Source organism: Ursus maritimus, unplaced genomic scaffold, assembly GCF_017311325.1.
Source record: "Ursus maritimus isolate PB19 unplaced genomic scaffold, ASM1731132v1 scaffold_1, whole genome shotgun sequence".
Taxonomy (NCBI): domain Eukaryota; kingdom Metazoa; phylum Chordata; class Mammalia; order Carnivora; family Ursidae; genus Ursus; species Ursus maritimus.
The window spans coordinates 28,557,987-28,584,639 of record NW_024423343.1 but is presented as its reverse complement, the minus strand read 5'-3'; the positions used below and the strand labels follow the sequence as shown (position 1 = coordinate 28,584,639).

Sequence of the window (26,653 nt, the reverse complement as noted above, 5' to 3'; positions counted from 1 at the left end):
TTTTTCAGGAAACTTGCTGAGAATGGACGGAGGCAGGCTGCTTTTACTAAGACCCTTTAGTGGTTTTCAGGATGCCAGCGACATTTTCCATCCTTTTCCTCCATTTGCTGACAAAGGTGGGCTTCTTAAAATGCAAACCCATTAAGGATACTCTCCTGCTTAAAAAAATTTTGAGACTCCTCATTGCTTTCAAGATAACAGTTCAACCACCTCTGTTTGGTACACTTTAGGTGCAAGGATCTGGCTGCTGCTCCCATTCTAGCCCCAGGGGGTCCAGTCACTTTCTCCATATCTAGTTCCTCCATTAGGCCATGAGACTTCTAGCCTCTGTGCATTTATCTGATGTGGCGTCTGTATCCCAGACCTTCACAAATCAGCTCCTGCAACACCTCTCAGAGCCCTGTGCACATCTCCCTCATTTCATTAATTACAGTGGATCAAAATTACTTGTTTACAGGCTTCTGTACTTCGTGAGACTGAAAGTTCTTCAAAGGCCCGGGTGTACCTTTTCCCCCACTGTCCCCAGTGTCCGGGAGTGCTTTGCACAGTACCCTATCCAATCAACATCGATGAATGAATGCGTAAGAAGCCTGGGGTGGTCTATACAGAGGTTGGAATTGTTAGAACAAAAATACAGTTAAGAAAATCACTGCCCAGCGACCAAAGGGGGTGAGCAGTTGTCGGTGTTTTGAGCGATCTACAGGCGGACATGGGGATCACTCACCCGCAAGCACGAATTTGGCCATTTTAAAGCCTCGACCCAGGGGCAGGAACCGCGGCTCGGCGGTTTCTTGGCAACCACGGCGTGGCGCAGGCGCACTCTGAAGTTGAGCGCGGGGTCTGGGGCCCTGCTAAAGAGGTTAGGTGTTGGGGCACACTGTCATACATTGTCTTTTAAAGCTTTACGCTCTCCCCTGTCCTCATCCCTGAACCCAAGGAAAGTAGTCGTTCTCTTCGGTAAGCTTTCTTTCCACTGAGCAAACCTCTCCGACTACCGCGAAAGTAAGCTTTTTGACCAATGAAGGATCCGTAAAATCTCGCGATACTCCCAGCTCGCGGGAAAACTGTCATGGCTGCGCCTGTATAGAAGCGCGGGGTTCTGACCTCAGGTGAGTGGACAACGAGAATGGGCGGACCACTTGGCAGCGCTACACCGTAGACTTCTTGCCTTTTGGAGAAAGGTCTCAGGAGGTGCTTGGGCCTTAACTTTAGGCAGGTGGGCTAATACTGGGTGGACCAGCTTGGGAAAGATTAGCTCCTAACACTATGAGATCTGGTGATACTGGCTGATTGTATCACCCTCCCAACTCAGGCCGCATGCAAGCGTCACTTTGGTTTGTTGCTTCCTCTCCTCAGCGGTTCTACTTGTCCCAGTCCCTGTTCTTAAAGCCTGGGTTCGGCCGTTGCTAAATCTTCATGTTAAAAAGTATCCGTCAGCGTTAAAACTTTTTCATTGAAGACATTGCCAAAGCAGTGTTAACATAAAATCCCTTTCATAAGAGGCAACTGTGTGGGAACACTTTTCACCTGAAATTTCACTTCATTTATTTTTTATAATAATCGTCATTTATACGCCGATTACTTCCAAAGTAACCTGGCTTCTTTAGGAAGCCCGTATAGGTAAAGTAGTTTTACCGTTTTATTCGTTGATGTCTCCATAGGTTCCCACTTTGTTGTTTATTAAATTCATTTCCTTTCTTTAAGTAAAAGTTTTGCTTTAATTTTTATTCCTTTTATAATTCCTTCCCCTACAGGAAAACAAGGTCATGCCTTCTCTTCCAGTCCTTGAAGTGGCATTGTGTTATACAGACTATTTTAAAGTGATTTGAAAGTGTTTGAGTGGATAGCACAATGAATAACAGAGCAGGTTCCTTTTTATGGAACCTCAGACAATTCAGTACTTTAGTTCCAACAAACAGAACTATGAGGCTATATCCTTTCGGATTTTCCAGACCAAAAATTGCTTATTCAAACTGGAACCCAAGAAACCTTCTCGTAAGTGACTTTGGTAATGGAGTGCAGTCATCTATTAGATGTCTATTTCAGGATGCCTTAATTTTTAGATCAGGAGACAATTTTCAAACAAAGGGCATAGGCACTGAAACAGTCCTTACAGTTGACAGACTGCTTTGTCCTAGAAGACTGTCCTTTGATTCAAAACACTCTCTTGACCCTGATGATGGATTGAAGAAGATAACAGTTCATCATAAGGCCTCCGGTGAAGATGTGCTCAGCAAGGAAACAAAACCAACTCCTGTCAACTATAAAAACCTGTCTCAGAAGTGTAGTTCTCTGAGTGATGTGTTAGATACCTTTTCAGAAGGACCTACATTTCCCAGCAGTAACTATTTTTCAGCAATGTGGATAATTGCCAAAAGGATGTCTGATGACCAGAAGCGTGTTGAAAAACAACTGATGTTTAACCACCCTGCATTTAACCAGCTGTGTAAACAAATGATGAGAGAATCCAAGATCATGCACTATGACCACCTGCTATTCAGTCTTCATGCTATCGTGAAGCTTGGAATTCCTCAGAACACTCTGCTGGTACAGACTTTGCTGAGGGTGGTCCAGGTAAAATCAAAAGGAGACTTAAAGATTATTTTACACAGTTTAGCATATCTTGAAAGAATGAGGGGAAATGGAGATGTATCCTCCTTGGAAGAGATGATCAGTGGAGTAGGTAGTTTATATTTATTTCTGCATATATATGATTTAGAGACCTTAAGGTAACTAGGTCTTTCCTTCCTTTTGCTATGGGAATTTATGAAAGTTTGCACCATTTTTCTTTGTCAGAGATGACTAATAGTAATAAATGAGAGATGCAAAATATACAAGGAAAGGTTGGTTAGTTGAAGGTAAGAGAGAAGAGAAGAGGGGAGAACTAATATTTATTGAGTACCTACACTTTTTACTTATCTTACTTAATCCTCTCAGTAGCCCTGCAAGGTCGATGTTTACCTCAGTTTTGCAGATGAGGAAACAGATTTAGTCATATTAAACAATTTGGCTAAAGTCAAACAGCTAGTGGATTCATTTATTTATATGGTAAACATTTATTTTGTGTCAGTTATGTATCATTTACTACACTTGTTGCTAGATAGATTTGGGAGATGTGATTCTTGTCCTTATAATGTAAAGGAGAAGACAGATATTTTGTGGGCAATTGCAAAAATAACCAACATTCATTTAATAAGTCATACTTTTACTACATTATAGGCACTGAGCTGAGCCCAAGGGAATATAGTTATGAACAAAATAATGGCCACAAGAGAGCCTTCAGTGCAGTGTAAGAAAAATATAGTCTTGTAAGAGTGTATAATAGACTTCTAACTTAGGAGAAGGCGTTCATGATGGGAAGAGGAGATGGGGAGGAGGATACAGGATTGGTGTTTGAGGCAGAGATATAAGTATATAGTTTGAAAACAGAATTGCCTCATGTAATCCTCAGTGTAGCCTTTTAAAACAGATACTGCTTTCATCTTACTAATGATTAGGAAATTTAGGCTTAGCTTAAATAACCTGCCTAAGGTTACCTTTCTGTTAACGTCACTATTTGTAGGTCTTGATTTGCTGGGTGAATTAACAAACACCTAGTTCATGGTAGAACAAGGATTCAGGCTCAGTAGGAGATGATATCTAAGTTGAGTCCAAGGAATAACCAGCAGTTTGTGAGTGAGAGATTGATAGTGAAGGGGATAGTATTTGAAGAAGAGGATTGCCTGTCCATCCAGAAGAGAAGTTTGGCAAGTTTGGGGAGCTGAAAGTAATTCAGTGGTGCTGAAGTATAGACTGCTGGGGTTGTGTGTTTGAGGGAGAGGGAGGGAATTGTGTAATTGTGGCCGGGGAGGAGGGGTTATGGGTCTAGGGGCAAGATCTGAGGCTGGAAATGGGAGGGGGTGGAATTAAATCATAAAGAATCTTTTATGCCTTCATGAAGAATTTGGAGTTAGTGTGTAGGCATTGGGGATTCATTGAAGTATTTTAAGTAAAGTGTCGCTATGTTCAGCTTTATAATTTAGATCACTGTATGAGTGGAAAATGGACTGGAGGAAGGGTGAAGTTGGGTAGGAGAGCCACTTTTAGTTTCAAACAAGGGAGTCAGTGCCCTGTTTGGTCTCCCTGAAGCACCAGATGTGATGAAGAAATGATAACCCTTTGAAGTAATTATTTACCTTTGAAGGGTGGACATCTCAGACTTCTAAACTCAGTGATCAGAATTAAATAATTTTTATATTTCTTGAAGATGATCTCATATATAGTCCTATCCTATTATAGAATTAAGTTATTAAGTGTATGAGTTTTTAATTTTTTATGTTACTGTGATTTCCATATGTCCTTTATTACGAATGAATTTTTACTTGTGTGTGTGTGTGTATCCATGTTTATTTGGTAGACTCTATTCCCTGTATCGTTATTTAAAAGTGATTAGAATAAGTCACTACCTGGTTAGTAATGCTTTTACCAGATTTTGGACAGGTATCCACATCAGCAGAACATCTGCATTGGGGAGGTATGGGCAGTGGGTATTTGGAGTCAGAATATATATGTATGATTGTGTCTCACTGACCTGTTGGAATGTTGTAAGAACATTTTAGCTAGAGATGAAAGGTCAGTATGTCATTGGTGAATTTGCCCTTCAGCCAAAGGGTGTTTCCTTTCACAGCAGATATTGATGGAATATTGTAAATCGCTATGGAAACCCTCCCATGGGAATGAGACCCTTCTTTTTCTTTCAGCCTTATCCATTTCTTTTTAGTACCTGGTTTTGACCTGAGACTTCGTCTCTTGTTAGTCATGCCATTTTATCGAAAAAGCATATCTCTTTCAGCCTAAGTTTTCCCACCTGTCATGACAACTACTCTCGTGAGGTGTATGAATTGATTGTGATTAAACCGTAGAGCACTAAGTAAGCTGTGTTGTTACTATTAACTTTCTGAATTACGCCCACTGCCATTTCTAGAATCTAGATTAGTGCCTTAACCCAAGAGATCTGAAAGAAGGATCTGGGGCCTGGGTCTCCCCTTGAGACCCAGACAGTGGTGGTAAAATGTGATAGCAGATGTGGATCAGAAGATTCACAACTGAAGTTACAGTTTGATACCAGGAAAGGATATAGAGAAATTATAAGAGGGCAGCTGTCTAAGGTTCTTTAGGGATGGACAAATTGCCCCATATGCCTCAGTAGCTCTTATATTACCACACTTGTCTTCATGCTGAACTTGAATCCTAAGAAGAAGTAAAAATAATGTTTGTTAAAAGTTTTTTCAGAAGCAGAGGAATACAATCAATATCAGATGGGTTTTCAGTGGTAAATGTAAAAAAATGTTGATACGTAAAAGTGTCTATTGGTTATTTGGAAAATTCACTACATATGACATTTTGTTTCTCAAAGATGTATATTGTGGACTGACTATGAATTATTGGTTTGATGCTTAATCATTTAATTGAAAGCTTCAGTGCTTTTGCTTAAGTGAGGTAGTCTACTATGGGCTTATCATCTGCAGTGTTTTTGTAATTATTTCAATAGGAACGTATCAATGAGTGTGATGAGAAATGTCTTTCAGTTTTGTCAGCTCTTTTAGAGGCAATGGAGCCATGTAAGAATGTGGACGTTCTTCGAGCAGGATTACGGTAAGTACTCTCTTGTGCTTTCTTCATGTGGCATTCTCTATTCCATTTATATCTAGAATCAAAAACCAAAACGAAAGCTGACTTGCCTTATTTGGGTGGGGAGAGACTTCGTTGGTAGTTATAGTCTTTAATACTTTATTAAACTTAAAATCCTGATTCTGGATCAAGTAAAGCTAGAAATAATGCTTCTTTTAGGTTCCACCATAAAAAAAGTGTGGGTAACATTGAATTCCAAATTGATCTTATAACATAGTACTGATGTGGGCTGGGAGTGCATTGACATGTATTCAGCTCATAACGGTTATTTGGGCACTTTGTGGAGGTTACATGATGCTGACCTGGCCCAAAAAAGAGCTTGAGTTTTGTAATTTATAAAGTTGATGCAACTGATTTAATGTCATAGGTTAGTGAGAATAATATTTAATTTCCTTTTTCGTTGACTATGCATTGGGATATCTCACTATAATCTCCTGATGTGATTTGTTTGGTCATGATAGCAGAATAATGTGAGAGGAAATATTGCTGGATCGGTCCTCGCTCTTTAACTACTTACACTCCCTTGGGCAGGTAGGTTATTTATGTAGGCTTCATCTTCCTTGCCTAGAAGTAGGAGCTGGACCAAATGACTTCTAAAATAATTCTTCTGGTTTTCAGAATTTAGGATTGTGGTATTTATTGTGTCTAATTACAGGATACTAGCTGATCAGCAAGTCTGGAAAATAGAACGTGTTTTTACATTACAAGCTGTGATAAGATGTGTTGGAAAAGACGCACCGATTGCTCTTAAAAGGAAACTGGAGGTAAACACATTTTGAATTTTCTCTAGTGGGTAAGATTTGAAAAAAAATTTCTTATGACCTGCTATCAGTTACTAAAGTCAGTTTTTTAGGAGGACTTTGTTATGCTTTTAGGTTCAATTTTACTAAAGTGAAGTAACAGAAGTAGATTTATATTTGTTTTGTGTATATAAATATGTATATATTTTTAAAGACTTATTTATTTATTTGAGAGAGAGAGAGAGAAAACATGTGTAAGTGAGAGGAGGGGCAGAGGGAGAGAATCTTCAAGCAGACTTCCCAGTGAGTAGGGAGCCCTGACACTAGGCTCAGGCTCACGGCCCATGAAATCATGACTGAGCTGAAACCAGGAGTCGGACGTGTAACCCACTGAGCCATCCAGGTGCCCCTATATATAAAATATATATATTTGACCTGGATATCTATTTGAGTCATTTTGTTCAAACTTTATCCTTTTTACTTAAAAATCGAAGTTTAATTTACTTTGCCAGAAATTATTAATTAAAGTTTGTTTTTCTTTAGATGAAAGCCTTGAGAGAATTAGACAGATTTTCTGATTTGAATAGCCAGTACATGTTTGAGGCATTAGCTGCCATGAATTACCGCTCTATTACAATTCTGGATGAATGCAGTAAGATGGTCATAGGTAAGGAGAATTTTTCTTTCATGATTTTTAGCATCTGACCTACTGTTCTGGACTGTATGTGTTTGTTTTAAAAACTTTACTGTTATGCAGACAATAACTGATGATATGATTAGATCTAAATTTAATTTTTGCCTATAGTTTTTTTGTTTTTGTCTTTTACAAAATACAATGCTATTTCTAAAGAAACAAACATATTGAGTGTAGAGTATCTTGGATTTTACATTCAAAGGCATCTGGTAATTTATGTTTGTTTATTTCACTCATTCTTAAAGGTAATATCCACGGGTGTCCTTTTAAAGTACTGATCAGCATATTGCAGTCTTGCAGAGACCTCCGGTACCGTAATTTAGATCTTTTTAAGGGAATAGCAGATTATGTGGCTACAACTATTGACATCTGGAAGTTAAAGCAAGTAAGTTTGTTAACGTTTTAGAATAAGCCTCAGAAACTTTAAAGAAGCACATCAATTCATTTGACGTTCTGGGTATTTCTCTATCAGCTTTATAGCAGTTAAGAGATTAAAATATTCCAATGTTGAAATGACTTTTGAAAAAATAGCCCCTTATCATTTCTGTCTAGGAGTTACTTGTTAATATACCGTTTAATCTTTTGACCATCTTTCCGGAAGAAAAATTATGTTGTCCAAAGTTTGTTCTTCTGTTTGTTTTGTAAAAGATAGTATGGTACTTTGGATAATTAGGATTATTTCTGTCTTTCTGTTTTTCTTTTTTAGACTTAGAATAATAAAAACAGGTGATGTGACAGGCTTATGCATTTTGAAGAATAAAATGTCATTACTAAATGATCATGTCTATCTTCTATTTATGGACAGTTGTTTTGTTTCTTCCAGAGTAAGAACCTTTAAATTTGGGGGCTGTGTTAGTAATAGAAACATCTAATGAAGCAGCTGGTAAAAACTTCTTTTTGTAACGAAACGCCAGTAATTGTGTTTGATCACGAGGTTCACTTTACTTTGGAGGGCAAGGTGCATATTGAGTTTGCCATGGAAATTGATTTTGGAAAGAGAAATACTAATAGTGAGAAGTTCCAAGAGGGAAATGAGAAGTGAACTGGAAATTTTAATTTAATCACAGTATATTTCATCTCTGTTCTCATTTGTACAACTCAATATTGAATATAGAAATTTTCGAGTAACCTTTTACATGTTTTGAATGTCGAAAGTGTCTAGGTTTGGAAGAGGGAATTGTTCAAAACTGAGTTGTTCATTTTGAAAAACCTCAGAAAAGGTATATTTAAGGTAGTTTTTAGAGCTGATGTATGAAAAGCATGTAAGAAAGGATTTATTTTTTAAATGAAATGAAGTATGGAAACTATCGTATTCTCTGGTTCTCAGTTTCTAAAAAGAGTTTGCTTATTAACTTAATATCTGATTCAGGAATGACTGGAACAGATTTTGTGAGGAAAAGAGAATTGTTTCTTTTTAGGGAATATTCTCTTCATCCGGACAGTTCTATTGCTGTTTTAATTTTTTGAGATCTAAAAAAATTACTGGTAGCATTCTATAATTATTAAAAAGTTTTCCCTCAATTCACTCTTTTTTAAAGGTTCTCTTTCTCCTCATTTTATTTGAAAACCTTGGCTTTCGACATACTGATTTGATGGACTTGTTCATGAAGAAAGTGATAGCCGACCCCGCCTCCCTGAACATGAAGAGCATTATTTGTATTCTTCATGTGTATTCTTCTCTCAATCACGTCTACAAATGCCAGACCTCAGAGTATGTACTTGCTCTTTTTTTCTTTTTTTATTGCCACATGACATGCTTCAAGAAAAGGTTACATATCATCATAACCTTAATGCATCATTACAAGGGAACACATCCATGGTGTCACCTATATCAAGAAATAAGGTGTAATATTCCTTATTTGTCAAGTTATTTTTGCTGGGTCTTTTTTTGTCTTGCTTGTTTCTTTGCTTTTTATGATGTTATTTGTTAATTCAGCATAGGAGTCTTCATTTCAAACTCCCCTAGTTTATTCCCTCAGCTCCTGAGTTCGTAGTTCAGTTTTGACCCTGACTATTCATTTGGTCCCAAGTTACTGCTTCCTGTAATTTTCATTTTTAACAACAATCATGCATTTCCTTTAGTAAATACAGCAGTTCCTCAGACATGCTGGGCTCTTTCTTCGCTCTGCTTTCCACCCAGAACATCTTTTCTCCTCTCTAGATCAGTTTGAGTTCACTGAAAAAGAAAATGTATATAAAATGTCATTTTTTTAGAAGCACAGACTCTGGAGATGTATTGCTTAGGTTTGAATCCCAGCTCTGCCATTCACTAGCTGCTTAACTTTTGGCGAGTTACGAATCTGTGCTTCGGTTTCTTCATCTGTTAAAATGGGGAGAAGAAATAAAAGTTATCCCTAATCACATTGAGTCTTTAAGAGGATTAAGTGGGTTAACCTGTGTAAAAGAATTACAGGGTAGTCACGGGGTGGCAGGGACAAGCGAGGCCAGTTCTGAGGGTCTCAGTGGCACGAGTCACAGACCATCTCTTTGCCATCAGGTCAGTGACTTGACCTTAGCGGCTTTCTGTCCTTGCGGTTTCCCTCAGGATTCAGATATCCAAAAGAGGAGATCCGATTGTCTGAGTTTGGGTCGCACACCCTCCCTTCGGAGCATATAACCAGAGAAGTGGTGCCAGGTCAGCTGAGAAGCAGCCGCCGGCTGTAGCCTCCACTGTACTGAAAAACCCCATTCATGCTGCGCCTTCCGTGCCTTCCCTGCTTGTCGCCGTCAAGAGCCCCTGTGCTTGACACATCTTATATGAATCTCTGGTCGAGCCTTGACACAGGGCTGTAATTAATTGTCTATAAGCCTGTCTCTGCTTCTCAGTTGGGAAGCTCTCCAGAGTCAGACCCAGGTTCCTGTTATTCTGAACTTAGCACAAGACCTGGCACAGAATAGGCTTCTAATGAAGGCTTACAAGGATCCCCCAAATTCTATCTTCCTCTGTTCCCCTGGATTGGTTTTCTTCTGAGGTTGGTTCCCATGTACCTCCAGCACTTTCTTGACAAACACTGTCAAGCTGAGTGGTAATCAAAACTCCAGAAACAGCCACACAGCTTCCGTAGTATTAGAACAAACACTGGGTGGTTAGGGAGTTTTCCAGCTCATTGTGGGCATCCCAAGAGACAACTTGGTCCACATGGTTAAATCGTGTTCCCTGTTCTTCCAGTCTGCATAAGGAGGCAAGTCTTGGACTTCCAGAGGAAGATAGTAAATGGAGGTACCAAATGAACGCTTTAGGGAAGAGAGAGAAAGGATGATGGTGTCTTCGGCTGCAGTGGCAGAGTTTCAGAGGCAGGCTAACTCAGAGCATTCTGGAAGTTGATTAGCAGAGAGTGGTAGAAAATTTGGCTTAGTACATTAAATATTCACATGTGGTACATTAATCATTTTATTTATGTGGTGGCCTCTGGGGGAGAGGGTGTATTAAATCCAGAGTATGTTCCTGGGTTTGAAACCCAAGAAAGAAAACATTTAGCATTTCAACTGTCATTTCAGTCCCTTGGTTTCTTCTTGATCTGTACGTCACCACCCGTAGATAATCCCAGATTTGCATCTCTGGTCCTCAGTGTGCTCCTGAACTCCAGAAAGACTGTGGCTTGCTTGTGGTCACCATAGCTCTTCTTCCTCCTCTTTTCCTGCTTCTTCTCTTCCCTTTCCTCCTCCTCTGTCAGTTATTTACTAAAAACTATGTGAAATGGTTTTTTAAACCACTTTAATGAGATATGATTAACATGTAAAAAGCTGTGCATGTTTAATGTACACAGCTTGGTGTTCGTCATTATTCTTGATTCATCTTTTTCTACTGACATTCTCTTCTTTGTGTCTTTGTCATCTAAATTTGTTTGTTTTTTTTAGCCAGAAAACCTATACCAAGCACTTGGGTACTCAGGACAAAGATGAATAAGACACGATCCTTTTTTTTTTTTTTTAAGATTTTATTTTTAAGTAATGTCTACACCAAACATGAGCTTGAACTCACAAGCCCGAGATTAAGAGTCACATGCCCCACTAACCGAGCCAGCCAGGCACCCCATGACACCATCCGTTTTGCCAGGATTCTGTGTAATGGGTAAGGTAGACACATAGATTTTGGCAGTTAAAGACAGCATGAAAATTGGAGTGATAGATTTTATGCAGAATATATGACAATAGAGGAGGGCTGCGCCAGGACGCTAGCCTGGGGACATGGAGCTTCGGGATGAATGCCAAGCGGTCTGCCTGGAGGAGGTGGTACCTAAGCAGATCTTCAAAGGTGGGGAGATAGGAGATGACCATAGGAAGATAAGCAGGAAAGAAGATTCTGAGCAGAAGGGACACCATATTCAAGTCAGGGAGGAAAGAAACAGCAGAGCGTGTGCAGGGAAGGACACGAAGTTGGGTGTTACTAAAGCGTGAGGGACAGGAGTGGGATGAGACAATCCGAGAGGTGATTACCACCCAGGCGCCACATGCGGTTGTCTGCAGCCCACCGTTTCTTGCCTCCCTGCTGTCGCTAGGACCTGTTCCCTTCTTCCCACCCCACGGTAACTCCCACAGTCCTGCTTAGCCTGCCGCAGCCTCCCACTCCCTCAGCTGTCTGCTGCTGCCCGTGGGATGTCGCAGCTGCTCTGGGGCCTTCTCCTGTGCAGCCTCGTTGTGCGGGAGGGCTCGCTCCAGGGCGGGCTTGCTGTCGCCTGAAGAAGCGCCACGCTGTGCCTTTGCCTTGCCCGCTGCTTGCGGCAGCGCGGAGTGTGCACTTGCAGGCCTCCATTTCTTTGCTGGGCTTCACATGATCTTCCCTTTTTCCATCTTTTCCAGTTGCTGAAATTCTCCTTATCCCCAAAGCTGCTCTGTCTCCTTCCTTTGCTGTGTGCTGTCATGGTACTTTGCATGTTGGTCATTTTTTTCTTACAATACGATTGATAGCTTATGTCCTAAAATTGACCTGGGGTCAGAACCTGCCTGTGCCATTTATTACCATGTCGCCCTGGGCAAGGGGCCCACCTGATTGGATCTTTGCTTTCTCCATCCACGCTTCACTGCTTTGTCATGCTGTAGAACCTGAGTTCTGCACGGTAGGGTTAGGCTTGCAGTTCTTTCAACTCAGAGTATTGATAGCTAGAGAATTTTGATGGGTTGTAAAACTGTGGTGGTGCTCCAGACCTTACAGACATACTCATGGTAAAAATGCGGGAGAGTGGTTAAAAGGCTCTGGAGCCTGACACCTTGAATTCCAGCACTTTCTCTGCTACTTCCTGGCTGTTTGTTCTTGGACAAGTTCCTCAACCTCTCTGACCCTGTTTACTCATCTTTACTATGAGAAGAAGAGTACCTGCCACATAAAGTTTTCATAGTAATTCAGTGAGTCACAGCCTATGAAATACTCTGTGTAAGACATGTAGCGGTGGCTAACTAACATTTATTGAGACTATATATTTATTTTGAGATCAGCCACCTGACCTGAAAGACATGTGAATACTTACTGCCAGTGTGATTTTCTTACTTCCTTTCTTTGGACTCCTTAAAGCCATTGGTTCTCTGGCACCCTACTCTCCCTACCACAACCTTGTCTTCTATTTATATTTGAAAGCTGTCTTTCCTTTGTTCCCCTGAAGGTTCCAAGAAGTTATGGCTAGTTCTCTGACTGGTTATCTTCACCACATCTCTTCTGAAAATCTCCTGAATGCTGTGTGTTCGTTTTGCTTGATGAACCATTTTCCCATGGCCCTTATTAATCCACTTCTCCAAAAGGACGTCATCAATGAGCTGCTGATATCAGGTATGGTGTCAGCATACAGTGGTGACTGAAATGAGCCAGTCCCACTAGCTAGCTACCTTGTGATTCTGAATGGGGTCATCGTTGGAGCAGAGTGAGTTAAAACGTGCAGAGCAGATGCTACTGAGGAAAGGACCCAAAATGGTGAAGTCAGAGGTCGGTGCTTCAAACCAGCAAACCTATGCAGCCTCCTTTAATGACAGCCTCTTAGATATGGAAGGCAAGGATCAGAAACACATCCCCGGTGTTCCTTTCGTTTATACTGTCTGTACCTTTGCGAAGGCTGCGTGTTCACGGTGTTCTTTATAAAGCCTTGATCAGAGGTGTTTGTACTTCCGAATCCTTACATGTCACCTTTGGAGCCGAGTTCAGTCAGCTTTGGCAGCCCTAATCACTTTGTCACTCCTGGCCCATAATGAGGACACAAGCTCTCAGATCAAGCAAATAGTTCCCAAAGTAGTGAACTTATTTACTCTTGGAACGAAATTAATTGTTGACTTTTGGTCTTTACTATTAAACAAAGAAAAGCAATATCCGGCTAGATGTACAAAATTTAATAATGTCTCTGAGAATAGAGAAGTTCACATTCTTTTAAAAACAGTGTTAGGAAATTCCGAAGTCAAATTGTGAAGAAGGAACAGCACATGCTAATTTTTTCAAGCAGTGACAGTGAGGGAAACAGCCTTAAACCCAGGAAACGTGGATTTGAGTCCCAGCTTGGGCTTTGGTTTATCATGAGACATTTGAACCTTCCTGGGTGTTGCTCATCATTCAGTGATGAGTTTAGACTAAATTACCTAGAAAGATCTTTTACACTTTGAAGCATTACCAAATACCGGGCACCAGTGTAGGCGCTGTGGGAATTAGGGAGACACAGAGAGATTCCTCCTGGTAAGACACAGATCGTTAGAAATACAGGTGCCTTAATACAATGTCTTAAGCGTGGCATTAATATTTGTTCTTAACTATATATTTTCTTTCTCTTTTTTTTAGGTGATGAGAGGAATGCTCAAAAGCTTCGTATTTTGGCTGCTTGCCTAAAACTGGATATTTCTTGTCATATGGCTGAAGACTTGGAGCCGCCACCGCTGCTGTCCTCGGCATTATATCCAAATGTGAAGGTGGCAGACGCGCTAAGTAGCCTTCTGGGAGAAGGATACTTCTCAAAAAACATACAGTTGCCACACAATTATCATATTGGTATGGGGCTTTCTATGCTTTTCCTCTATTGTATTTTATTTATTTTGCTTTATTTCGGGCAAAGATGAGTTTTCCATGGCAGGCTAGTGGAGCGTTGGCTCCAGAGCTGGACTGCCAGGTTTGGAGTCTTGCTCTGTATGTGCTGGTGGTGTGTTCGCGAGGAGCTTGCTTCCGTCCCCTTGCCCGTAAGGTGGCAGTAAACGTAGTGCCCGCCTCATAGGGTTCCTGTAAGGAATAAATGAGATGATGCGTGAAAACTCCAGACTAGAGTCTGGCACATGGTAAGCTCATCGTTTCTTGTGTCTGATGATGTTATCATTATTGGTAGTGTTAGTGTGCATTTTGAAACAGATTATCACTTTGAGCAATGTTTGAAAAATTAATTCTTTTCTTTCAGATTTTGAAGTCAGAATGGATATTAACAGGAGTCAAGTGCTTCCATTTTCTGACGTGGTAACTTCTGCTGCAGATATTCAAAGGTTGCTGACATATATTCACTTACTGAGCTTTCTGAATTTAATTCTCAAAGACTTCTTACTAAATAGCAGTAGCAATACTAAGACCTACTTGTGCAGAGCTGGTGATATACCAAGAGCCTTCTCATCTGTGAATCTACTGCTTAGGTGTAAACGCAGACATTCCTTAAACCCAGTGGACTGGAGTTGAGCTGTGTAATGGAATAGGTGGTTTTTACAGATTAGGTTTTAAAGCAGAGGACTACAGGAAAACAGCGTTACCGTAATTGAAACTATCAGTGCAGATGCTTCCGGTCCTGTTGCACACACCCCATGTTCAGTCAGTCTCTGTGGAGAGGCCCTGCTCGGCCCTGCGGGGCTCACACACATGAGTCAGACATGGGTTGTGACCCCAAGGAACTCTGTCCTCATTGCTTCATAGGACATGCTCATAACTGCAGTAAAAGGAGGTAGAGAACAGAAATCTGTAGGACTTCAAACTCCGTCTGTGCATGCCTTGCCATACCTCAACTCTGTAACCTTTACCCCTTTCTGAATCCATCTAGCTTGTTCCTTGGCCATCTTTTTCACTGTGACCTCCTATACATGTTACCCATCTCCCCTGAAAGAAGGACTTTCTCTGTGACCTCTGTGAAAGATAATTTTTCGTTTTCAGGTATTCCACTGTTTGGACCTAACAATATAGTAGCTGTCAGCCTGAAGTACTGAGGAGAAGTAAGGAATATGAGGATTCCTTTAAAAAAAAAAATTTATCTCATGTTATCTCAGATAACAGCCAAAGTATAACAGAAAACAGTAAGGATCCAAAGGTCTTGTTTTTCCCCCAGCCAACTTAATCTTTCCAAAAGGCCAAGAACAATGAAAAAACAAATTACACCTTCCACGTTTTGTTACACATACAGATTTTATCTCTTTAACAGCCTGGCCTTTCTCTTAGTGTTTTCTTCTTTGTATTTGGTCCCTCCGTTCTGCTTTTTAAACGCTTCTCTCTCTGGGAGACAATATGTACAATGAGAGCATTTGCCATTTGGTTTATCTACATCAATACTTCTAGTAGCATAAATAATTATATTTCGATCAGAGATGAACGCTGCACGGGAAGGCCTTAATATGCTTTCCTATCTGGATATTTTTCTCATCAAGAATATATCCATCCTTACAGACGGTTGAGGGATAATCATGTGAAGCATTCTTAAAAGCTTTTGGTTTCTGTAGCCTTCCTATACTGGAGTATTTGCAGAAGCCAAGTCACAGGAAGTGGAGGACAGTCGGGGCAGGAGGGAGTGGTGCCAACTGCGGCCAGCAGAGAGCGAGACTTTGAAATCTCCCAAGAACAGGAATACAGCACGATTGTAGATGTAATCTCATTAGTAACGGGTCTCCTTTTGTGCGTTTTCATTTTCAGAGTAGCTGTACTGTGTGTTCCTAGATCTACTTACTGTTTGGATTTAGCCCATCCCAGAGGATTCCTTGCTATGAAATTGCGACATTTGAAAGTAATGGGTTTTCACGTAATCTTGGTAAGAAAAAAATGCAAGCACAACACTTTTCAGTTACTAATGTCCATTCTGCCGGGGATGTTGTGGTTGAACTTGGTTACGAGGACTCTAGAGGAATTGTCAGCGGAGTTGGAATAAGTACCTTAGTTATTTTTTCTTTGAAAAAGAACATTTCTGTGCACGATGCAGTTTCTACTCAGCTGATAACTATTATTTACTAGGAGTTTTATAAGTGCTATGTTTGGTCAACTTTATTCCTTTTTGTTAAGAGGAAAAATGCGAATAATTCATTTTCTTATTTAATTTAAGACCCATGACATGATATTCAGCTTCCAGAGTTTCTTAAACAAGGGAAGAAAGATGTGAATTAAAGCTTTGTTTTCATGAGCTGGTGTGAAGCTGTTGCTGGACGTTTGTTGCCGGGAAAAGCTGGATGGACGTGAGAGGAGAGTTCTTCCTCTTCCCTCTCGTACCTCATTTTGATTCTGAGCTCCACAGCTGTGCTTGGCCAGCCTCTCCAGATGTGTCTGTATGGAGCAAGAACGTTATGAATGGACTTACATATTAATGTTGCGATCTGTCTAAATGCCACTCATTTGGTCCTGCACATAATGTGAAGTGTGAACATTCTCATCTTCATTGTGGTACTTTCGTATCCAAACACGGATTACGTGCAGATTACTGAGGTTAAGATGGCATGTTTCTCTTAATAGGCTATGATTTAAGACTTTTTTTTCCCGTAATGGATATTATATGAATTCTCAGGAAGATTATCCCAAGAAAGGAGTTTTGTACCCTATAGAGGGCCTTTAATGTTCTTAGAATTTTCACTGGTAGAGCTTTCTTCTAGTCCGTAGTTTTACTAAACATTTAAAATATGAGTAATTATAAGATAACAATTTTTTTTTATATTTTTATTATGTTAGTCACCATACAGTACATCCTTAGTTTTTGATGTAAAGTTCCATGATTCACTGTTTGCGTATAATACTCAGTGCTCCATGCAATATGAGCCCTCCTTAATACCCATCACCGGCCTATCCCAGTCCCCCACCCCCCTCCCCTCTGAAGCCCTCAGTTTGTTTCCCAGAGTCCATAGTCTGTCGTGGTTCATTCCCCCTTCTGTTTACCCCCCCTTCATTCTTCCCTTCCTTCTCCTACCGATCTTCCTGCTATTTCTTGTGTTCCATAAATGAGTGAAACCATATGATAATTGTCTTTCTCTGCTTGACTTATTTCACTTAGCATAATGTCCTCCAGTCCCGTCCATGTTGCTGCAATTGTTGGGTAATCGTTCTTTCTGATGGCTGAGTAATATTCCATTGTATATATGGACCACATCTTCTTAATCCATTCGTCTGTTGAAGGGCATCTCAGCTCCTTCCACAATTTAGCTATTGTGGACAATGCTGCTATGAACATTGGGGTGCATATGGCCCTTCTCCTCACTACATCTGTACCTTTGGGGTAAATACCCAGTTGTGCAATTACTGGATCATAGGGTAGCTCTATTTTAACTTTTTGAGGGACCTCCACACTGTTTTCCAAAGTGGCTGTACCAGCTTGCATTCCCACCAACAGTGTAAGAGGGATCCTCTCTCCACATCCTCTCCAACATATGTTGTTTCTTGCCTTGTCAATTTTAGATAACAGTTGTTTTTAAAAAAACAGTTGGCTTGATATTACTTTGATATGCTTGGATCACGAAACTAGTTTTTATTTTACATGTCAGTGTCTTCTTGCAAACTGATGATCTTCCCTTCTCTTTGGTAAGGTCCATAATTGGGAGGTGGAAAGGCTGGAGATGAAGGATGTACTCACATATTTGAAGACCAAACTCTACTCAACTGAAGGCTTTCTTCCTGCTGATGTCAATCTGCAAAGCACGTGTTAAAGTCAAAGCAGACGTAAGTTCGTAAGAGAACTTCAACGCAGACTCACTTCAGTTGTCGGTGGCATTCACCTGACCGCTCACCATAACAGAAAGTGTCACCATCGTTAAGACTAACTTTAAGAGTGGAAGAAATGTTGTTCTTGGCATTTTAGAAGGTGTCTCCAGAAGGGTCACTTTTCCACCCATACCTGTTCCCTCTTAGGGCCCAGGTATTTGACAGATTCATGGGCCGTAGGTTTTACTTTTGCTCCTTAGCTTCGGTGCATTGAACACTGGTTTCTTGGTTGCGCTGGGCTGCAGCTCCGGTGGCTTGGACAGTCCTCGTGCTCAAATCTCCACATCTGCACCTTGCTGTAAGCTGTTCTAGGACTCCGGCATTGACCACATTTTTCAGCGTCGACCACATGGCAGGTAGCCGGGTGCTCGAATTGCAGTGTGTGTGAGAAGTAATGAAGTCGCACGTGCAGAACGGCTACAGATCGAGATCTGCATTCGTAACAGGCATTCAAGGTGGAAGTAGTTTGTGGGCCACACTGAGAGGCGTACAGAAGAGACCGTGCAGAGATGGCAAGGAGTCCAAATTTATTAGGCTGTGGGTTGCTAGCATCACTCTTGCCATTGCTGAGGTCATTCCTTTCCCTTCCTTCCCCTCTCCCCATCCCACCATTTCATGAAGTCTTTAAGATTAAAGATATAGCTGGAGTATGTTGTGAGTTCAGACCTGAAGACTGTTTTTCAATCATGTTTATTCATTATTTTATTGAAGTAGTTGTTCAGATCTGCGGTATAGCTGTCTACCTAGTGTTTGACTCACTGCGGATGCAGTTGAATTTCACTCATGAATCCTGAGCACCGTGTTAAGTTGGTATGATTGTACCTCCATGCAAGAGACTGGATATTTATGTCCCCCATCCCCACCTTCGAATTCCTATGTTGAAACCTAATGCCCAGTGTGGTGGTATTTGAGGTAGAGCATTGGGAGGTGATCAGTCCATGAAGGTGGAGCCCTTATGAACTCTATTAGTACCATTATAAAAATGAGACCCCAGAGAATTCCCATGGCTTCCCCCATGTGAGGGCACAGTGAGAAGATGACCATCTATGAGCCAGACGCTGAGTCTGCCAGAGCCTTGATCTTGGACTTCCAGCCTCCAGAACTGTGAGGAATAAATTGTTGTTGTTGGTAAGCTACCGAGTTGATGGCATTCTGTTAACATCAGCCCGGATGAGCTAAGACACCGCAAGTATATAGACCTGCATTTCCTGGACATCTTGCTCTCTGCCAGACCCAGCTAAGTACTCACACCTATGCTCTCTTTTCATTAACTTAACTCTTTGAGGTGTAGCTGCTATTAGGATCCTGTTGGGCCCTCATTTCCTTATCTCTAATATGAGGATAAATTATTTGCAGGTAATAGGGCAGGGCTGGAGTGTGAGCCTGAGCTAACATGGGAGAGTTGAACCCTGGGGTGGCCATAAAAAAGCTCCAGTGTAGGACTGCTCAGCTGTCAGAGATTTTATCCCCTTATCCAGCCTGCATTTAGAAAAGGTTAGGGCCGAAAGGAAATTTGGCAATCATTTAACCCACCTGCCTCATTTTATGGTTGAGAAAGTTAAAACTCAAAGAACTTGATTTTCCTGGAGTCTCAGCCCCGTCATTGATTCCCACATTATTCCATCCTCTATTGCCCTTTGGCTTGGGTCTTAGGAAATCTGGATTCTGGTTCCAGATTGGACAGCACTTAGCTTTGTGTCCTTGGCCAAATGATTTAACTGTTAGAAGCTTCAGAATGAGAGTTGAAAATATTTTTTTAAAGAAATTAAGATTCACTTTTTAAATGTTGTGTATCTGTTGCTTCTAGTGGCTAATTATGGCTCATGTTCAAAGGATTGGACAATTTTATGAATACTTGTAACTGCTTTTTGGGGAAGTAGTTTCTTTGCATTTGTACCAATTGGCATGGCAGATAAAAAAGGCATTCCTCTTTTATACTAGTGTAGTATCGGCATTCTTTATTGGTTTGTAGTCTAAAAAAATCTTGTGAGACTCCAGGTACAGCAAAGGGACAGTTTAATAATATAGAAATCTTCTCAGGATAGACAGACTTATTCCTCTAGGAGAATATTTACATATTCTCCTTTTCTGGTATTCATTCAACTGACTCAAAAAAAACCAAAAACACAAAAAAAACAAAAAACCAACCCAAACCGCACAACCCCAATTTGATTTCATGGGCCCATTTCTTACACAGTGAGAGAGGATCAATAAAATGGGAATTTATAAATCCATATTCTGACTACTCTCGATCAGGTCACAAAATGTTTTGTATCTTAGTACCACTATCTCCACACTGTAGAAATGATGGAACTAACCTATTTTACTGTATCAACCAAAAGGGTGAATGTGAAAGGTAGGAGTTGATGTGTTGATAGACGGCTTGCTTCTGATGTAGTCTGTGGTAATAAATCAGCCACCTTGTGAAAGAAATTAGGTATTTGGAAAAGACTTCAGTTTATGTCTAATTTTGTGTTCTCACTGAGTCTTTTGTGTGTTTGGAGCAGTGTTAGGATTATTATTATTATTTTTTTAGTCTTGCACTTCTTTAAAATGTCTACGTAGATTACAGTCTCGTCAAGTATACACAAAGGTAAACATCAAGCTGAGGGGGAAAATGATATATTTTTGACAAGTTTCTAAAGAGCTCCTATAAGTTGATAAGAAACACTAATGTAACACAAACAATGAGCAAAGAACTGATCAACACAAAAAAATTTCAGTCTATTACTAATCAAAACCAGGCACATTCAAAAAAATGAGATATGTTTGCCTTTTAAATTAGCAGTGTTTTTTTTTTTTTTTTTTCTTTTAAGAATCCAGTACTGCCAAAGGTGTGATGAGGTAGGCACTTGCATATGCAGCTGGTAGAATGTAAACACCTTTCTGGAATACATTTTGTGGCTCCTCCCCTTCCCCATATTAAAAAAAAAAAAGAAAAAGCTTTATTGTATAACTGATAATTGCATATATTTAAAGTGTGCAATTTGATACATTCTAACAGATTTTACATATAAATTATCCATGAAACTCACTGCAATCAAGATGGTGAACATACCCACCACCCCTGAAGTTTCCTCCCTTTTTGCCTTTCTCTTTGTTCACTGGAAACCACTGATCTGCTTTTTGTCACTGTGGAATGGCCTTTGGCTGTATGAGTCCAGAGTCTTGGAAATATTGATACTTATTGACATTGACCAGTAATTAGATTTTTTTTAAAGATTTTATTTATTTATTTGACAGAGACAGCCAGCGAGAGAGGGAACACAAGCAGGGGGAGTGGGAGAGGAAGAAGGAGGCTTCCCGCTGAGTGGGGAGCCTGATGCAGGGCTTGATCCCAGGGACCTGGGATCACGTCCTGAGCTGAAGGCAGACGCCCCAGTAGCTAGATTTTTAATGATCTTTGTGCCTATATGCACACATAGTACACACTTGCTAAATATTCATATTACTCCTGCATTGTGGGTAAGGATTCTTATCACTCCATTCATGTGGTATTTCACTACATATGAACCAGACATTGAAAATTATGTGTGTTCATCATTACTGGGATATATATATTTTCTAAGCCCTTACTACTCAGATTGTGGTCCACAGACCAGCAGTGTCAGCATCATCTGGGAGGTTGTTAGAAATGCAGAATCTTGGGACCCATCTCAAGACCTCTGGAACCAGAATCTGTATTGTAACAATCCCAGGTGATGTGTACGCTCATTAAAATTTGAGAAGCACTGTTCTAATACATCATTTTAATATTTGTAAGATATCTGCATGTGCCATAATTTACTTGATGTGGGGAAAACCCTACAATTAAATGGAAAAGCAAACACCAACTCCATATACTAAGATCCTAATTTTATTTTTAAAAAATGCAGCTTATATAATGCATACATATGCACAAAAAGACAGGAAGAAAAGGGATAAAGATGGGGAGAGTGATATTTCTGAATAGAATTGTGATTTTTGTCCATATTTTTCATATTTTCAAAAATGAGTATATATTACGCAGAAAACAAATCATTAGTTGACCTCAATTCATTCCTACTGTTTGATTCTCCAAACAGCATTGTAGTAATTAGTGATTACCACGAAGAGCTTACTTAGTGTATTCCCAGAATCATGGGGGATACGAAGAAGTTAAGACAGGGATCCTCTCCAAGTTGCTAACAAGGTAAGACACCATTATTGTTTGTCAAAAGATAGCCTGATGTATGAAAAGGCTCAAAGCAGAAGGGAAGAGGAAGTCCGAGGGGAAAGGGTCACGGGGTTGGGTTTTCAGAGCTGGCTGTACAGAGGAGAGTAAGATTTGGTAACATACAAAGGGAGATGATATATAATCTGAACATTTCTTGCAGGTTTTTTATGAGATGGAACAATAGTGGTGGTGGTGGTATATATGATAAATTCTGATAACTAAATTTTAAAAGGGAAAGAAGCCAAGAGCATTATCCTCTGTTTAGAATGTTAATGTAGTAAGTAAATAATTACATTTACTGTGAAATCTTGTTCTCTCTGTGGTAATGTGGTTCCTCTACTCCATTCCAGGCCCGACCTTTTTTATGTCATGGTGCACATAGAAAATGAAGTGTTTTCATAGCTCTGAGCTAAAGAGTATTTTGGGTGTTTATTGGCGCTTAGTAGAACAAAATATTATATTTTCTTCATATGCTATAGTAAGGACGAAAATCAGTAAAACCCAAAGTATCAGAGAAGATTTTAAATATTGTTTTTGCGTAAAATTGCCAAATACATTCTTAAAACACCTTAATGAGAAACTTGACTTTTCTTTCTAGACATTACTGTTAAATATCAAGTTGCATGCTTGATATGGCTATATCCAGTTCTCGATCGAGATATTTTTACGATGAGGTCTTCAAATTCTTGGTAGTCACCATTGACAAGAAACTTGGTTTACCTACGTAGCTGATGAAACAATTTTAAACCATTTTTAAAACCATTCAAAAATGGAAAATTCTATTTATGGCCTAACAGCTCTTCTTGTTCTGTCATTGACAGATGCGATGTTGATTTTCTGTGTGATAATCTGAATGGGTTTGAAATGCAATTGAATTTTTTCATATTAAGTATTTCCAAATAACAATGAAGTTCTAATTGTGTGTGTGTGCAACTAGTTTGGACATCTCTAAGCAAATAGATACAAGTTAACAGAAGAGATTTGGGGTATCTACCTGGACCTGTGCCTATGAGGAGCTGGCCTTCCCCAAACCCAGCTGTCTGCACCTCACCATCCAGCAACTAGAGTGTCCCTTGTCCATGATGGTCAGCAGCTCAGCCAGCAGCAGGCTTCTTCACTAACTGTCCGGGTAACTGGACACATTCTTGGCTTCAGCCAGCACCTCACAGCACATCAGGGAAAGCCAATGCTTCTCATCTCTATCCATAGGAACGGAGGGGTGAGCCTTCAGGCCCCACTCTGTCCAGGCTGCCCCTTCTAGGAAGCGCTAGGTGAGGAAGTTACTGGCCAAAAGGCTTAGGAGGTGATCTCTTGATATACTTTTAACCCATTTGTGGCACATGGATGTGCTGTGGCTCACTGATGGGCCCAGGAAACCGAAGTCTGTCCATTTCCTGACCCCACTTACAGCTTGAATTCCAGATGTGACCTGGCTTCCTTCAAGCAGATGTGCCTGCTTGAGGTTAAGAAGACCAGACGAGATGGAAACCATTATTTCTGCCAACGACTGTGGAGCATTTGATTTTTTGGAATAGCAACAGCAGAGGTGCCAGGGTGTGGGGCAGCAGGATGGGGGGCAGCTGTTTTGCTGGTGGGGATTGTGACGAAGATGCTGTGTCTCCAGCACCAACAACCAGGCAGCATCTTCAGGATTTCCCAGCTTCCCAGCTTTCCCTCTGCTTCTGTGCGGTCAGCAGAGATTGGAGCTCCTCTGGACAGCCGGTTTTGTGCTGGTGGTCTGAGTGTTACGCCTGGACGTCAGACTAAAGGCTGCTCTTTAAGTCCTTCCAGTGACCTTGAGGGAGGAAGCAGCCTTCTGTGAATGGCCAGAAGTTAACATGTGTTTAAGCTAGACAGAGTGGTTTCTGTTGAAGATACTATAACATATCTCTCTATCTCTATCTACTTATCTATAGTGGAGCCAAAAATAGGATACCTTTTAAAAGAAACTTTCTGAATTTTGCGCTAAAGAATCGCACTCAAGGTTAGAGACCTACATCATGTTACTGAGACCCAGTAGGGCCATCCGTGTACATTGCCAGCTGGTTTTACACGTACTTCGCCCTCAGGAGGTTCTTTCAGGCAGCAATAAATGTTCCCTGGCAGATGAAAGGCGAGACCAGCCCTCCTCTCTCTATTTTCTACTTGTACACCCAATTGTCACCACACTTCTCTGGTTTTCAACTCTGGAGCTCTGCCAGTTCCATCTCAGGCAAACTCTGTACACTAGGACCTACATCATCCCAAAGAGGGAAAGAACAACGTCTAACTTTTGCCCAATTATTTCAGGAAATCCATTCCCATTTTTGCCAAAAAAAAAAAAAAAAAAAAAAAAAAAAAAAACAATGAATGGGGAAAGACGTGGAATCTGTTAAATACATAAAGACTTTCATCTTGTCATAACTTTTAAGTTAAATTAGACAAAAAGCCAATGCTATCATATTTCGGAAACTTTGAAGTGCTTTGATGTCAGTTAGACTCATCAGAAAATCTCCCATTTACCTTATTAAATGCTAGCCTCAAAGAAAATCAAAGATAACGGAAACCAGGCACTGCCCCCTTCACCAGCTTGGGGTTTACATCGAGTTGCATCCAGTGCTAGCGACCCTGCTCCCTGTAGCCGAGAGGGGGGCCCACGCAGTCCGATCCCCGTGGCTGTGCCTTTGAAGGGCCCTCTCTCTTCCCAGCTGCGCCCCCCCCAGGACCCACTGCAGCCACTGGGCTGTAAGAGGGCTCCCTCGCTCCCTCCGGGTCCTCCCCAGGGAGCACCGGGCTCCACAGCCATTTTTCTCAAAGCCCTGCCTCAGGCCAGGGCAGGGACATCAGAACAGGTTTTCCAGGCTCAGCCTCCTGCCTTGCCCAGCAATATTTCTTGGGTGACGTGAGGAAACACGGATCTGCAAAGAAACACAGAGCCCAGCCGGTCACGGTTTTGAGATTGTGGCTGGAATACTTGGGAACTGACTTGCTCACTTGTGTAAAAGGATGGACTCTCTCTGCATTTCTAAGCCTGGGTATCGCACCTGGTGCTCTTGGTTTAAGACACACAAACCCACCAAGACGTTTCTAACGTGAATTTCACTTTGATTTTGAAGGCCATGTGGGTTTTTTTTTTTTAATTTAAAAATGTTCTTAATTGTGGTAGAATACACATCTTTTGGAACTGTTTGTAAATGTACATAAATCACGTTCATGCTGATGCACGGTCATCAACACCCTCCGTCTGCTGGATTCTGTTCATCTCATAGAACAGAAACTATACGCCCTGAACAGTGACTCCGCGTTGCCCTCCCTGCCAGCCCGTGGCAACCCCCATTTTCTCTCCGTCTGTGTGAATTTGATCACTCTAGCTACCGCATGTGAGCGGAATCATGCAGTACTTGTCCTTTTGTGTGATGGCTTATTCTGCTCAGTGTGGGGTCCTCCAGGTCCGTCCTGTGATAGCAGGTGTCGGTCGACATTTCCTTCCTTTCTAAGGCCGAGTAATATCCTATTGTATGTATATGCCACATTTTATTTATTTGTCCATCTATCCATGGACACTTGGGTTGCTTCCATCTCTTGTATCAGTGTGTTGTGGGTTGTTTTTTTCCCCCCAGAAACATGTTATTCTCTTGAGTGTCAAACTGTTTTAAATGTTGTTTTCTCATTTCTAGAGCATTTTCTTGCCCTAAAGATGATATATTTCTGTCTCTGTCTATTAACGATCATCTCCTCTCCTAAGAGTCTTTTGTTGTTTATTTTTTAAATAAGCACATGTTACTGTAGTATGTTTTATATGTCCTGATATCCTTGTACTGTGGATTTAATATTTGGAAATAGCAAAAAGTCACATAGGGCAAATTTGATGAGCTGAGAGGCTGATTATGTTATAATAGCAATGACCGTTTACGAAGGGACTCCTATAAGCCAGGTACTCACTGTGTGAGCACTTCACATCCATAATCTCATTCAGTCCATACCACAACCCTGTCTGGTGGCTATTAGCAAATATTAATATCATTTTATAGACGAGGAACTTAATACTCAAGGGCTTTCCCTGACTTTCCTAGGGGTACACAATTAGAAAAAAGACAGAGCGGGATGCCTGTGGCTCCGTCGATTAAGCATCTGCCTTCAGCTCAGGTCATGATCCTGGGGTCCTAGGATTGAGTTCAGGCTCTTTGCTCTTCGGGGAGCCTCCTTCTCCCTCTGCCTGCCACTCCCCCTGCTTGTGCTCTCTTTCTCTCTGATGATAAATTAACAAACAAGCAAACAGAGCTAGATCCACAACCCAAGTCCTTCTGACCCCAAAGCACATGCATGTATCATTATGCTGGCATTTCTAGAACTTTCCTGATGATTACATTTACTTGCAGTCTTGATGAAAATGCAAATTCCTGGGCCCTTTCCCAGATACACTGAATCAAAATCTACAGAGAATGGGCCTGAAAAAGTTACACTCCTTGACATCATGGTATCTCCACCATATT

At 40.9% G+C, this 26,653-nt stretch overlaps 1 protein-coding gene across 2 annotated transcripts; it reads left to right on the top strand.

Moving 5' to 3' along the window:
* Positions 1 to 1,753: 1,753 nt before the first annotated feature.
* Positions 1,754 to 22,749, top strand: FASTKD2 (FAST kinase domains 2). 2 transcript variants are annotated; one of them, XM_008687416.2, is made up of 11 exons: positions 1,754 to 2,574; positions 5,531 to 5,634; positions 6,326 to 6,434; positions 6,954 to 7,077; positions 7,350 to 7,489; positions 8,715 to 8,815; positions 12,702 to 12,865; positions 13,856 to 14,062; positions 14,460 to 14,541; positions 15,944 to 16,058; positions 17,812 to 22,749. In XM_008687416.2, exons 1-11 carry the CDS (start codon positions 1,852 to 1,854, stop codon positions 17,929 to 17,931), a joined length of 1,989 nt encoding a protein of 662 aa, XP_008685638.1. In that variant the 5' UTR covers positions 1,754 to 1,851; the 3' UTR covers positions 17,932 to 22,749. The 2 variants fall into 2 exon arrangements, with proteins under 2 accessions (XP_008685638.1, XP_008685637.1); XM_008687415.2 differs by having other exon boundaries at positions 8,643 to 8,815.
* Positions 22,750 to 26,653: the final 3,904 nt, after the last annotated feature.